General features: G+C 39.8%; 1 protein-coding gene across 1 annotated transcript in view; it reads right to left on the bottom strand.

Moving 5' to 3' along the window:
- The window catches only part of LOC140464383 (uncharacterized), a 486,266-nt gene that overhangs the window by 332,282 nt on the left and 137,874 nt on the right, over positions 1-16,110 (bottom strand). Inside the window, exons 55-61 of the mRNA XM_072559375.1 lie at positions 15,942-16,088; positions 11,950-12,077; positions 7,266-7,399; positions 5,514-5,608; positions 4,372-4,531; positions 4,078-4,105; positions 1,734-1,815 (exon numbers count right to left, since the gene is read on the bottom strand). Of these exons, the coding sequence (XP_072415476.1) occupies positions 1,734-1,815; positions 4,078-4,105; positions 4,372-4,531; positions 5,514-5,608; positions 7,266-7,399; positions 11,950-12,077; positions 15,942-16,088 (774 nt within the window). The remainder of the gene's footprint in view (positions 1-1,733; positions 1,816-4,077; positions 4,106-4,371; positions 4,532-5,513; positions 5,609-7,265; positions 7,400-11,949; positions 12,078-15,941; positions 16,089-16,110) is intronic.

Raw genomic sequence — 16,110 nt, 5'->3', positions numbered from 1 at the left:
TGTTCAGTTCAAACATGATGACTTATGCAGATGACAATGGTTCAAGGAGGAACTTCAATCCCTATGATTTGTAGCTCCTATCTTTGAGGGATCTGGCAGACACCAGATAGTTAGTTTGGCAATTAACATGACAAATCAAGGGACAACTTGTAGAGCACAAGGATGGTATTATAGCCTAACCCTAACCGTGAATGGTGACTTGGACCCTTTTAAAAGAATATTGAAAAGATCCACCTTTTCTTCCTTTCTGATGAAGTTCAACATTTTCCATCCTAAAACTGACTGCAATGGAACAGCCTTCCACTCTTGAAATGTTAGAAACCAGTACTGCCAACATATTATAAATACTGGTTTCTGTCAGTATCATCTCAGATATCTTGGCTAGATTGTCACCAAGAACCCACTCATACTGTGTTATTCTACTTATCATTTATTAAAACAAACATTCATGGTAATAGCACATTAATAGTACATTAATGGAGTCATTAGCAGGGTCCAATAATCTATACAAGGGTTCGTCAATTCAACAGATATCATACTGTGATAATATTATGGCTTTAAGAGGTGTATTTTGTCCTGTCTTTTTTAACAAAGCAAGTTGAGACAGAGGTCCAGAATGCTCAGAGTCAATAAAGTGACGCATTGGGGCTTTCTTTAAAGATGGATGAATAGAAGCAACCTGAATGGGTAGAGAAAGAGGATTTTTAGTTTTAGCTTTCTGCAGTTGTTGGGAGTTTGAAGGTGGATGTGGAAGCTTTTATTCCTCTCTCCGTTAGAGCCAACAGCTGGAGATTGTCTTCCTGCTGCTAGAATTCCATGTGAGACAATCTATTTTACTGACTTTGCCTTTGCCAATGGTGTGCTTATGGGATGTTACTATCTTGGAAGTTAATTGTGATTGTTAATATATATATTGTGTATAGCATTTCTATAGAGTCACAGGTAAGCCAATTATTTTCTCTTATTTTTATTCAAAGTTTGGGAGAAGATTTGTAGCTCGGGTGCTCGTTGTTGTGGTTCTGTTCGTCGAGCTGGGAATTTGTCTTGCAAACGTTTCGTCCCCTGTCTAGGTGACATCCTCAGTGCTTGGGAGCCTCCTGTGAAGCGCTTCTGTGCTGTTTCCTCCGGCATTTATATTGCCACTATAAATGCCGGAGGAAACAGCACAGAAGCACTTCACAGGAGGCTCCCAAGCACTGAGGATGTCACCTAGACAGGGGACGAAACATTTGCAAGACAAATTCCCAGCTCGGCAAACAGAATCTTATTTTTATTTTGTCTGTATTTTAGTTAGAGTTCATGAATAAAGTGTGTTTTGTTTTAAACCTAGTAGTTTGTCCAACTGAGTTGCATCTGGAACAAAACACCTTACACCTACTTTTAAAATAAGCAAAAATTAGGGTCTAGACTATCTTCTTAATATATTTTGAAGGGGTTTGGTCTGGTCCATAACCCATGCTAATAATGAAACAGGGCTTATTATTTCAATATCGGCACTAAAGTTGTTGCATCAAAATTCAACAGATCATTCTTTTGACTTAATCGTTTCGAAATTGTTAATCACGCTCAAGAACAAATTTATGAATAAATGAAAGACAGCACACCCTGCCTTTCTGTGTGCATTATTTTTAAACCCTGTTAACCCACTCCCTTTAACTCATGTCCTTCACAAATTGAAATACATATCCAGATCCTACATTTCCATCTGAACTCTGAATTATGACACACCTTACCTGAGAGCATGCATATTCTACAATGTTAAAATTGCAGATTTGGTTCCGTTTAACTTCAATCAGGAAATTATTGACAGCCGAACTATAAGGAGAAAATTAAAAGGATAAACTGAGACATTTTTTAAAAAACACTACCTCAGAAGTAAAAATTCTAAACATCTCATTAACAGAATTTCAAGTGAAATGTAGGTATTCCATCTTCAAACAGCTATTTGCATTGTCAGCTCTTTTGGATAAAGTTAAAAATCACACAACACCAGGTTATAGTCCAACAGGTTTATTTAGAAGTAAAAGCTTTTGGAGCACTGTTCCTTTGTGATTAATGAATCGAAACCTACAACCCATTCTACGTGATTAAAGACTTAACAGCAATCTAGGTTTGTTAAAAACATTGTATGAGTTGTATAACACTTGATCTTTTACTATAAATTCTGTGTCCCATGACTAGCTACCTGACAAAATGGCAGTGCTCAAAAAGCTAGTACTTCCAAATAAACCTATTGGACAATAACCTGGTGTTGTGTGATTTTTAACTTAGTCCACCCCAGTCCAATACAGGCTCCTCCACATCATAGCTCTTTCGGAGAGGAAGTTCTCCGTGGATACTTGAAGATAAATGATGTTAGACTCCAGTTTCAGTGACAGAACTTTACTTGATTGGAGCATAGATCGTAGCATATCTGAATAGTGCTATTCTCAATAAACCAGTGATTAAGTTACATGAAAATATTTGCACAATTACTATTTTATCTATATCCACAATGACAATCTTTCTGGTACAGTTTTAGTGGTATTAATTTGGCCAATTGCATGGATTGTTCTACAGTGTTGAGGTAGTTGGTTTATGACAGCCACTAAACTCTTTTCATTTTGAATCAATATGAGTCATTGAGAACCAAATCAGAAATTCCTGTAAAAGCTCAGCAGGTCTGGTAGCATCTGTGGAGAGAAATTAGAGTTAACATTTCGGGTCGAGTGACCCTTCCTCAGAACCAAATTTGTAGCTAGGAAATGTCAGTTTATATGCAGAAGATAGGGTAGGAAAAGGGGATGAGGAGTAAATGATAGGTGGGGATAGAGCCCAAAGAGAGAGAAGAACAGTCAGACAGACAAAGGAGTGGATACTGATCTGGCTAGGAGAGTGAATAGCTATTAAGGGATACTGTCAGTGGCTAACAATGGGTCATGTGTAATAGCAGACTATATGACAACAAGGCCTTGTGTGTGGGGATTGGGGTAAGGACATGGAAGGGCTGAAACCCTAAAGTTATTGAACTCGATATTGAGTCCTCAAGCAGAAAATGAGTTGTTGTTCTTCCACCTTGCACTGAGCTTCACTGGAGCACTGCAATAAGCCTGAGACAGAGATGTTGGCCAGAGGACAGGGTAGTGGAAGGCAACTGGAAGCTTTTTGCAGACAGAGTGTAGGTGTTCAGTGAAGCAGTCACCCAGTCTATGCTTCATTTCCACAATGTAGAGGAGGCCACATTGTGAGCAGCAAATGCAGTAGTGTAGACTGTGTGAAGTGCAGGTAATGCATTTGCTCCACCTGGAAGGTGTATCTGTAGTCCTGGATAGTGAGGAGGGAAGAAGTAAACAGGACAGGTAAAAGAGTCATAAGAGTAGTAGAGATGTACTGCATGGAAACAGACCCTTCGGTCCAACTCGTCCATGCTGACCAGATATTCTAAATTAATCCAGTTCCATTTACCAGCACTAGACACATATCCCTCTAACTCTTCCTCTTCATATACCCATCCAGATGCCTTTTAAATGCTGTAATTGTACCAGCCTCCACCAATTCCTCTGGCAGGTCATTCCATACACGCACGCCCTCTGCACAAAAAAGTTGTCCCTTAGGTCCCTTTTAAATTTTTCCCCTCTTACCCTAAACCTATGCCCCCACCCCAGGAAAAGACATTGTATATTTATCCAATCCATGCCCCTCATGATTTTATAAACCTCTATAAGGTATTACACCTTCTGCAGTTGCAGGTATTAGTCATTCAGGACATGTTGGTAGCTTTTGTTAGCACTTGAGTTACCCTAATATAATACTAATCTGCTTCATTGAAAATAAATATGTTCCTTCAGTTTAAGCTCACAGACAGAGATTGAACAGTCCACAATTTGTGACCACAAAATGTACCTGTGCACATAATCTACCAGCACAAGAGGAGCTAACTTATAAAAATATACTTAAAAAATGGTGAATATTTAGGAATTTAATGTTGACCAAATTTGTCTCACAAATTATATGCCAAACATCTTCTCATTGGGAATCACTAGCAAACGCATTGACAGTGGGATCGTTGTCTTAGAAGTAAATTGCCTTAGCGCTTACCTGTCTTTGTCAGCACAGAAAATTGATTCTAAAATATAAACGAAAACAAAAATGAGATATGCATACTTATGCTGCTGGAATAAACTGGCAAGATCAAGACATAAAAATAAACAACTGCACTTAGACTAGAAATAATTAAAACGGATTATTTAGGAAAATCTAATAACCATAAAAGAGCACACAGTCATGTTATTCAAAATAACTTAGAAGCCAAACCTTCACTAATTATTATGGATTGGGATCCCACAGAATATATGTCTATAGTACTTCCTTTTCATTAAGTAAGACACATACCAAGGGTAGGATCTGGAATTCCTCCAGTCAAACCCAGTTTCTGGACTTCAGATTGTAAGTGTGAGTTCACCCAGACCCTCACTACAGTTTCATTGATTCCACGTTGAAGAGCTGGAAGATTATATCCAAGCAAGTCGATCAGATTCTGGGCACTCAAATTCTGAAATAAGAAAAGTAAACACCTCATTAAAATCAGTCTCCTGATGATAATGTGCGATTGCCATATCTTAGACTAATCTTTGTAAATTCAGCAAATATATTCAAAGGAATAAAATGTTTCCTGGATGCAAATAACAAGAGAATGGGACACTTTAACGTGACAACTGAATCACGTCTACAAAAATGTCAATTAGCCATCAGTTCCAAGTGACGATCTTATACCATCTAGCAAATCTCCAAACTTGTGTACTGCACAATTTTCTTTGTGTGTTTTATCAGCATCTTCCAGAAATGCATTGTTGCTCTCAACTGGAAACGGGAGGCAACATTAAATTACCCACACAATAGAAATTAAATAGATCAGCAGTTAAAGTGCCTCGAGATAATTTTCCTCTCTGGAACTTCCAGCATCCCATTTTTACAATGTTATCCAACTCTCCTTCTGAATGCCCTTCCTAAAAACACTATCAGACTGTTTGCACCCAAAAAACTATAGCTGTTCAAGAAAACCGCTCACCACTACCTTCTCAAGGCTAATTAGGAATGAACAATAAATGCTGGCTTAGCCAGCAACACTCAGATCCCATTAATGAATAAATAAACCAAAAGGTCCCAATCATATTAATGGAACCCAACTGCAATTATATTTAAGGCCTGGTGAGAGAAGGACAATGAGTTTTCTATCCGGTCAATCCTACAACAGAAGAGGATCAAATCCAGAAGAGGTTAGGAAAGGTGCTGATTTTCACTTGGGCACCTCCACCGACCCAGTTTCCAACATCTCAGTCCCATCACCTAGCTGTGTCAACTATTACTTACTTCCCTCCAAATCTGACAAAATGGTTAAAATCAGATTGAACTCACAGTGATATTGTCAGTCAGAGAATTAATTTGTCAACACATTTTCCCATAAAAATCTTGCCAGTAGTTAAAATACTTTTCAAAACAACCTTGGCAATCAAATCTGAATTGGCAAACTATACCTTTACTTCCTGAGGATTCAGGCTTATGAAGGTTGCAAAATCCATATTGACTGAGTTATTTGCAAGTATCTCAAGATCATCCTGTGGGATACCACCTTAAGTAAAAGAAATACCATTTGTAAGAACATCAGAATGTGACATGCGCTGAAGAAAGCTATTCAGCCCTTTAGGCCTGCTCTACCATTCAATAAAATGAGGCCTGATCCGACTGTGGCTTCAATTCCACTCATAACACTTGCACACTAAAAATCTGTCTAACTCAGTCTTAATCATATGCAGTGAACCAGCTGACACTGCCCTCTGAGTTGACAAGTTGAATAAGTGGGCAATTGTGTGGAAGATGAGATATAACATGGTTAAAATGTAAGGTTATCCACTTTAGTAGCAAAAGCAGGAAGTTAAATTATTATCGGATTAGTGATAGTTTAAGAAAGGTGGAGGTGTACTGAGGTACACCAGTCACTAAGAGCAAGCATACAGATGCAGTGGGCAACGAAGAAGGTAAATGGTATGTTCGTCTTCACAATGAGAAGGTTCAAATATACAGCAGGGATATGCCTTGCTGAAATTGTGCAGGCCTTGGTGAAACCACACCTGGAGTACTGTGTATAATTCTGATCTCCTTATCTGAGGAAGGATATTCTGGTTATGGAGAGACTGCAACAAAGGCTTGCCAGATTGATTCTTTCAATGGCAGGTCTGACAAATAAAGAAAGAATGACTAAATTCACCAGAGTTTAGAAGAATGAGGTGTGAGCTCATAGAAAGCTAAGGCATTCTAACAGGACTAGACAGGGTAAATGCAGAAAGGAAGGTCCCAATGACTGGGGAGTCCAAAACCAGGGGTCACAGTTTTCGAAGACAAGGAATACATTCAGGACCAATGAGGAGAAAATTCTTTATGCAGAGGATGGTGAGGCTGTGGAATTCGCTGCCACAGAATGTAGTTAAGGCAATACATGGAATGTTTTCAAGAAGGAGTTAGATACAGTTATTATGACTAAATGAATCAAAGAGTTTGGGGAGAAAGCGGGAACAGGATAGTGAATTGGACAATCAGCTATGATTATATTGAATTGCAGAGCAGACTGGAAGGGCTGAATGGTCTACTCCTGCTGATTTTTTTTCCCATGTTCCAATGAAATCACTTGGAAAGTGTGGGTTGCAAGCACCAGTGTCCTTGTTTCTGAGGCAGAATCTCTGTCCTACTCCAAGACTTGATGGTCAAGCAAGGTGCATTCATAACCAGACAAATAGGTTCAGTATTAACTTGCAAATATTTTCAACACACCATTGGCAGGCAGGAAGAGCAAGAGAGATTTCTGGCCAATGATGCGATGGAAAGTATTTGAAGAGTTTTTCATCACTATCCATAGTTCTAGACCATAAATGCATGTGAAAGCATATGTTGCCAAAGCAACTCTGATGCTTTGCAGGGCTGAGTGGCTCAGTTTAGATAGATAAATAGATTAGATAGATCGATAAGCAAGATTTAGGTGATTTTTTAAAATTTGAAAATGCTATAAATAATCCCTATAGTTTAAGACAATGTCAATATTTGCAAAAAAACTGGAACTTGGACATTGACATTCTTGCCCAAAGGTATTGCACTATATGCTAATATTCACTTCAGGCAAATGACTACTTCTGGTACAACAGAGGAGAAAGGAATGTACCTAAACATTACGAATTGATGTTGATTGTCATTTCTAAGTTTAAACTTGAATGACACACAAGCATGTGTTCATTTACCTATATATGGACTCAGCAGGTGAAAGTAAGGGATAGGATTGCTTTGCTGAGATCTCAATGCAGAGGATGCTTGATTGTACAGCAGATTTTTCTGTGACTGCATACATGTTGAGAGATCCAGTGCTCCTGCATCCCTGCAAAAGAACATTTACAGCATTAGACTTTATTCTAGGCTCATGTGTTTTTAAGCCAAGTTCCACATTCAATTCAGACACATTAAGGTACCACTTCCTAAGCAATGTATGGCAAATCAAGGATGACAGATTCAATACAATATATGCCATCCCACCAAATGCCTGCAAAATGGATACATTGATTGTCTGAAGAAGCTAAAACAAAACTGCCCAGAAAAGTGAATGCCCATTATAATTTGGATTAATAAAATTTCCACTCGGTTGAATTGAGGGATATAACGATGATGGTTTTGCTTCTTAAGATGCTTCGTTGCATTGATATTTATCAAGGAGAAAGACATAGATGATGGTAAGATGAGAAAGGGGTTTGTTAATATTCTAAGGCATGTCAATACGAAGAAGGAGGAAGTATTGGTTATTTTGAAAACATTAAGATCGATATGCCCCCAGGACATGATAGGGGAAGGGGCAAGGATTGTGGAGGCCTTAAAAGAAATCTTTGAATCACCTTTAGCCACAGGCCAGGCTTCAGATGACAGGAGAATAGCCAATGTTCCAGAAAGGCAACAGGAAATTATAGACTGATAACCCTTACATGAGCATAATTAGAATCCCTACAGTGTGAAAACAGGCCCTTCGGCCCAACAAATCCACAGTGACCCTCCGAATAGTAACCCACCCAGACCCATTCCTCTATTCTATCATCCTATATTTATTCCTGACTAATCCCCCTAGCCTACATATCCCTGAATACTAAGGTCAATTTAGCATGGCCAATTCACCTGACCTGCACATCTTTGTACTGTGGAAGGAAACCAGAGCACACAGGAAACCCACAGGATGTGCAAACTCCACACAGACAGTCACCTGAGGCTGGAATCGAACCCAGGGGTCTCCGGTGCTGCGAGGCAACAGTGCTAACTACTGAGCCACTATGCTGTCCCTAGTGGTAGGAAAAATATTGGAAAAGATTCTCAGGACAGGGTTTACTTCTATTTGGAGAGGAACAGGCCTATTAGGGATAGTCAGCATGGCTTTATGCAGGGGAGGTCTTGCCTCACAAAATTGATTGAGGTTTGGAGGAAGTGAGGAAGATGATTGACAAGGGTAGGGTAGTGGATGTTGTCTACATGGACTTTACTAAAGCATTTGACAAGGTCTCTCATGGTAAGCTGATCCAGAACAGAAAATTGCATGGACTCCGGGGTGAGATGTGGTAAGTTGGATAGAAAATCAACTATGACATAGAAGATAAAGGGGTCGGGGTGCTTTTCTGACTGGAGGTCTGTGACTAAGGATGTTGCGCATGGATCAGTGCTGGGATCTCTGTTGTTTGTAATATATATAAATTATTGGGATGAAAATGTTAGTGGTCTGATGAGTAAGCCTGCAGATGACATAGAAATTAATGTAGTTGTGGACAGTGAGGAAGGATATCAAAGGATACAGCGGTATTTAGCTCAGCTAGGAAGGTGAACAGAGAAATGGCAGATGCAGTTTAATTGGACAAGTGTGAGGTGATGCATTTTGGAGGTCGAATGCAAGTGGAAGGTATACAGTAAATGGCAGCGAGTATTGATATCCAGAGAGAACTCGGGATGCAAGTCCATAGCTCCCTGAAAGTAGCAACACAAGTGGAAAAGGTGGGAAAGAAGACATATGGCACACTTGTCAGGCAGGGCATTAAGTTTAAAAGTTATAAAGTCATGTTGTAACTGTTTAAGACCTTGGTCAGGCCACATTTGAAGCATTGTGCCCAGTTCTGGTCGCCACACTGTAGGAAGGATGTGGAGAAGGAATTGGAGAAGGTACAGAAGAGGTTTACCAGGATGTTGCCTGGTTTGGAGTGTATTACCAAAAAGGAGATATTGGCCAATCTTAGATTGTTTTCTCTAGAGGGTTAGAGGCTGAGGAATGACTTGATAGAAGCATATAAAAGTATGAGCGGCCTGTATAGGATGGACAGTGAAGTTGCTTTCCCAAGGTGGAAAAGTCAAATACAAGGTAGCAAAGGATTAAGGTGAGAGGAAAAGTTTAGTGGAGATGTGCAAGGAAAATGTTTTTTACATGGAGCCTGGTAAATGCTTGGAACTCACTGCCAGGGAGGTTGAAGAAGCAGATACGATAAAACAGTTTAGGAATAATTTAGACAGATATATGAACAGGCAGACAATAGAGAGATACAAGCCAATGGGATTAGTTCAGAATAATATCATGGTTGGCACAGTCACAGTGGGTCAAAGGGTATCCTAGACTGTACTATTCTATGTTTTATGTTTCTTTGTTCTAATACTCAACACTATCAATATGACTTGCAAACTGCAATTGTGAGAGACATTTATTGTATAATATGTGGAGCAAGAATTGCATTCTAATGCAAAGACAGTACGGGCACTGCAACATGTTGTTGTAAGGAGAAAACCAAATTGTCAAATCTGGATACCCCTTCAGGCAATTACTTGATGCTATTTTTGGGGAACTTAAAATGACCCATTTATCCCAACTCTCTGTTTTCTGTACATTAGACAACCTTTGCTCATACATAACTGCAATAATATTTATCTTATGCAGAAACATTTTATGAAGAACTTGATCAAGAGTATTTGGATTTCCAAAAGATATATCTACTGATGCCTTTTTATCCACCCTGCTCATTATGTCCTCAGACAATTCTAATACATTTGTCAAACATGGCTTCACTTACATAAAACTATGTTGATTCTATCTGATTGTTACAGGTTGTTTAGAAAATTATAATACAAATTGTTAGAATAAGTGGTCTAATTTCTTTCTTTCTCCTCCCTTGAATATGGGTGTTACATTGCAGTTTTCCAAACTGCTGACTCCTTTCCAGAATCCCAGTAAGTTTGGAAGATTAAAATCAATTCATCCACTATGCCCTCAGCCACTTCCTTTTATTTCATAAGAAGCCCATCCTAATGGTACAACTCCCTCTTTACACTGTACTGGGTTTCAATTACATTCTCCATCTCAATCATGCATTCAACTTTCTGATCATATTTATTTAACACCAATTTGTGCATGGTTCAAGTAGTGACTCACAGACTGCATGTGGTTCTGCTTTTTAGTACCTGCTCCCTCAGTAGAGCCTCTTTCTTAGTCCTTCCTATGTCTTTGATACCTACATTTACCATGACAACTGGATCCTTCTGATTCCATTCTAGCCTCTTCAGACCTAAGGAGGTAACCTTATCTGTGGCATTGGGCAGACAACACAACCTTCAGAATTCACGCTTTCAGCTGCAGAAAGCATGATCTGTCCACTCATCGTACTGACACATTATCCCCTATGACACATCTATTTACTACTTCCACCTTGACCACCACATTGTGCTGTGGTCAGTTTGCATGCTCATCACCCTTACAATCTTTATTCTCATTCGCAAGAACATTGAACCTATTGGGAAACTGCAAGGGCTGAGACTCCGCTGTTAGGAGCTTCTGGATGACCCAATTACAATCACAATTCCTGTCCCTAGCCACAGGCCAAATCCGAAGTACCTGGTTAAAAGAGATGACTGTCTACTGTAACAAGGTGTCCAAGTAACTATGGTGCTCCCTGATGCACTGCAGTTTCTGCAACTCCAGCTCATCTACTCCGAGCCGAAGTTCTTTGAACGGCAGTCAGTTGTGGTTGCCATGGAACACACTGGTGTTCACTATTACACACAAGCAACAACTGCCCTGCAGTCTTTATTGAGCTAATTTAGTTGCAATCTGAGAAATTTCGCTCAACTGTTTATTGTAGTTATTCCAAGTGGCTTAACTGATTAAGTATGGATTTCAACTACTGCTCACGTCTAGAGGATTAAATCTTTAATATTCAGCAAACAATCACCGACCAGCTGACTTAATTAAAACCTTTGAACACTTAGTGGCTGAATAAGATTTATGTAAAGTTGAATCTTCTTCCAGTTCTACACCAAATTCCCAGGTTAGCACCGTACCATGTCACACTCGGGCCTAGTCTCAAACTGTGCTTCCAGGCTCCTTATCTTCAAAAGCCTTCATGGCCTTGTAACTTATAAATTATTTCCAGTCCCACATCCTGTTTCTCATTTTCCATTCTTCTGGTTCAGATCAATTGTGAAATCTCCAAATAAATAATGCACATGATGGAAATCAGAAATAAAAACAGAATATGCTGGAAAAACTCAGCAGTTCTGCCAGCATCTGTGGGGAGAGAAACCTTTCAAGTCCAATAAGTCTCTATTTCAGAATCTCTTCATCCAGTAATTGTAAGCTCCTCTCCACTTCACTCCACAATCAATGGTAGACTACTTGTCCTCTTATCCCAGTTCTTTCCCCAAACCTCCCCATTTTATCACATCATTTCCTCATCTTAAATGTTTCCTTAATATGGATTTTCTTGATCTAGTCTTTAATTATCACCTTAGTTCCCTCAAACCTCTGCTAGAGTTTGAACCCCAACTGTAAAATAGCTCGTACGATTGCATTCAATGAAATCTGTCCAATAAAATGGAATTAGTTGCTATCAGTAAATTTGCAAAAAAAAATGCAACACTTACGTTAAGTTTGAAATTGTTACCAACAGGCTTTCATTCAGAAGGCATAGGTTGGGCCCACCAATAGCTTGTACAGAAACTGCATTTAGAACTCCACCCAACTGAAGATATCTTTCAATGATGGCTTTCACCTATTGAAAGAAATTTTTAAAATTCAGAAGGCATATTACCAAAAAGATTATTAAGACAGGCGAGGACCAATACCGATCCAACTAGACACCCAGACAGACACCCAGCGACTATGGCAAGGACTGAATGACATTACAGGTTCTAAGAAAAGACAGTGCAAGATAGCAGATAATGGTACATTCCTCCCAGATTGTCTCGATGTCTTCTATGCACGCTTTGAGTAGAATTTCCGTGGAGAGGTAACACTTATTCCAACAAATCCTGATGAACCTATCCCAACAGTCATTGCATCAGAGGTCAGATCAGTTTTCCTTCGTGTGAATCCAAGGAAAGCAATGGGACCAGATGGAGTACCAGGCCGTGCACTCAGAGCATGCGCAGATCAACTGGCAGAGATCTTCTTGGACATCTTCAACCTCTCCCTGCAGCAGACACTGTCCCTGCCTCTTTCAAGAGGGCCAACATCATCCCTGTGTCTAAGGCGGCTCATGCAGCATGTCTCAATCACTACCGCCCAGTGGCCCTAACTTCGCTGGTCATGAAGTGATTTGAAAGGCTGGTCACATTAATCAACTCCAGCCTCCCCATTACTCTTGACCCACTCCAATTTAGCCAAAAGTGAGGACTGCAGATGCTGGAAACCAGAGTTTAGAGAGCTGGAAAATCGACATTTTGGGCAAAAGCCCTTCATCAGGAATAGAGGCAGGAAGCCTCCAGAGCCTCTAGATTTTCCAGCTCCTCAGATGCTGCCTGACCTGCTGTGCTTTTCCAGCATCACTCTGATCTAAATCCACTCCAATTTGCCTATCAGACTAACAGATCCACATCAGATGCCATATCACTTGCCCTTCACTCCTCCTTAGAACATCTTGACACCAAAAACAGCTACATAAGAATCCTACTCTTTGAGTACAGCCTTCAACACTATTATCCCTCGAGACTGATTACTATACTCAAACTAAGCTCCACTCTCTGCAACTGGGTCCCACAGGCCACAGTCAGTGAAGATTGGGGACAATATTTCATCCTCACTAACACTCAACACTGGAGCCTCCAGGAGTGCGTACTCAGCCTACTACTGTACTCATTGTATACCCATGACTGCGTTGCCAAATATCAGACTAATGCCGTTTACAAGTTCGTTGATGACACCACCATAGTCAGTTGATTCTCAGATGGCGACAAAACAGACCACAGACGGGAGGTGGAAGACCTGGAAAAATGGTGCACTAAGAACAACCTAGCTCTCAATGCCAGCAAAACCAAGGAACTCATTCTTGACTTTCGGCGGGATGTTACTCATGCCCTCCCTATACATCAACAGCACAGAGGTGGAATGAGTGGAGTATGTCAATCCCCACTCTATGCTACTTAACTCTGTGATCTGCCTGTATTGCTCGCAAGACAAAGCTTTTCACTGTGCCTCAGTACACGTGACAATAAATTCAAATTAGATTCAATTCAACTCAATGTACATCATTTTTTAAGATTGTTGACCTTTCCCAATTATATATGTGAACAATATTTCTATATATTCCTAAAATTGCATTTCGACTTCAATCTCAATAGAAGTGCTAGAGATGTAAATTGAAAAGATATCAATTTGCTGGCATTCCCACACTTTCGCAAAGTCAAGAACTAATTCATTTTGTTTAGAACTACACACTGACAGAGAAATTAATTCTTCAAAGCTCTGTTTGGGCTCGATTCAAATCCACGTCCAGAGATGAAAGACTTATACAAAATAAAAACAGGAATAGATCAGATGCTCTTTGAGATCACTCTGCTATTCAGTAAGATCACGACTGAACTTTCAAATGTGCTCCACTTTCCCATCCTTTTCCCATTTGCATGTCTGGCTAAATGTTCTCGTCAGTGTTGCCTTAGTCTTAAAAGAAACCCTCAATGAATGAGCTTTCACAACCAAAAAGATCGAAAATTCCAAACATTCATAACCCTCTAATTGAAGAAATATTTCCTTATCTCATCCCTGAAGTGGCTGACCACCTACCCTAGCAAATTGAGGCTTTATAACTAGGACAAAAAGCCTTTCAGCTTTTATCCTGTTAGGAGCTCAAGAATTTTGTACAATTCCATGGAGCATTCTCATTTTTCAGTGAATGTCGGCCCATTCTACTTCATTTGCCTAAAACGTTGATTTTCCTGCTCATCGATGCTCCCTGACCTGCTGTGCTTTTCCAGCACGACACTCTCAACTCTAATCTCCAGCATCTACAGTCCTCACTTTTGCCATCTTATTTCGTTAGTCCATTCATGCCACAGAACAATAGAACATTTTTTTATGAATGAAAGTAAATCTTTCCTTAGATAAGAAGATCAAACTGTGCACACTACTCAAAATGTTGTTTCACAAAGCCCTATATAACTGCTTGAAGCTTCCTTGTTCTTGTATCCCAGCCCCCTTACAACCTGTTTCTGCATTGCTTGCTATTTCAGTCTCTCGCTGGGGGTTGGTTAGCTCAGTTTATGTTGCAAAGCCGTGCCAATTGAATTGAACCCACACTGACTGAAGTTACTATAAAAGACTTTGCTTCTCAACCTTTCCCCTTGCTGGAGGTATGGTGACGACCCTCAGATTAAAAACCACCAGTTATCTCCCTCTAAAGAGAGAGCAGTTCTATCGTCTGGTAGGACTATCGCGACTTTACCTTTAGTCTCTCGTTCTATTTTCTCCCACACTATTAAATGGCCATTCTTTGTTGATTTTCAAAATGATCCTAAGTCTCCTGCTTACTACTTTCTCAAACAACACGATTAGCACCTACCTGTAATAAAACATAGTCTTAAAATTCTCTAGTTAGCCACTGATGCTCATTGTTCCAGTGGGGTATTTACTGCTTAAGGGAATGCATATTCTCTTAGGAATCTGACTTTTCTTTTCCTTTAAATAACTGCCACTGTTTTTCCATCACAATAGCTTTTAAATTTGTCACATCAGTCTACACGAACCAATTCACCTTTATTCCTGTGTAATAGGCTTTGAATTTACAAACCTAGTTTCAGATTTAACCATGTAACTCTCAAATGAAATTCTGTCAGATTATGAATCCTCTATCTCAGAGGATCTCTTATGATAAGATCACAAATTAATCCAGTCTTATTGCACTATAGTTACATTATGCAAAATACTCAAATCTCACTGCTTTATTTCTTGGATTATCCCAATGAAGTGAAATGCTGGAGGTTATAACGAGTTAGCAAACTGAGTGCAAACTACAGCTTCGTTATTTTATTATTAACATTGATTTGGTAAACTTTAGAATTAATATCACAATAAAAGGACACTGACGCTGGCAAGGACCGAGTCCAGAAATTGCATAAGGTTTACTTCTCCAGCAGCTGGGCTGCTAGGCAGGAATGTCTCCTTTTCTGCATTCACCCGAGATTTCAGGGTCTTTACAGGGTCAAGAAGCTGTGCGCTAGAGACACGTAGCCTGTGGGAGAAGCTCATATGATATTCCAATGAGGATGAGAAAAATGGGCCAGTGTGGGCCACATGTCCAACGCCAACCTTTTACTCTGCTCGTGGTCCCATCTTGGTGTTATGTTCTCTCAAGGGCAATGGGAATCAATGGTATCACAACCCCTATGTCAGGATTTCCTAGGATATCTAATGTCCATCACGGTCATCTTCAAAATGACAAAATAGCAGAAGTAAGGGTTCATACCCAATTTCAGGCTTACCTCTTGAGACCATAAAGGAATGCAATGCCGATTATAAAAATTCTGCTCTGATTCCTTAATGCTTGCCCAAGTTATATTAATTCTGTCCACAAAACTAGATCAAAATTCTCAGTTGAGCCAATGATCATCATTTTACTTAATAATCTCCTGGTTTCTCCTACCTTTGGGCTTTCCAGTTTCTGCATCATTAACGCGGAAAGTGTCACAACCTCAGTGATATTCCAAAGACTGACGTCTGCCACACTAAACACAGTTGATATGTTCCCCAGCAGTTGAATCTGGTTTTCCGGTAAGCCATTGGGGTATATCTGTTTCAAGAAATACAAAATA

The sequence above is a fragment of the Chiloscyllium punctatum genome, chromosome 40, assembly GCF_047496795.1.
Source record: "Chiloscyllium punctatum isolate Juve2018m chromosome 40, sChiPun1.3, whole genome shotgun sequence".
Taxonomy (NCBI): Eukaryota; Metazoa; Chordata; class Chondrichthyes; order Orectolobiformes; family Hemiscylliidae; genus Chiloscyllium; species Chiloscyllium punctatum.
The sequence above is the reverse complement of the archived record's forward strand: the minus strand, read 5'-3'. Positions and strand labels throughout refer to the sequence as shown.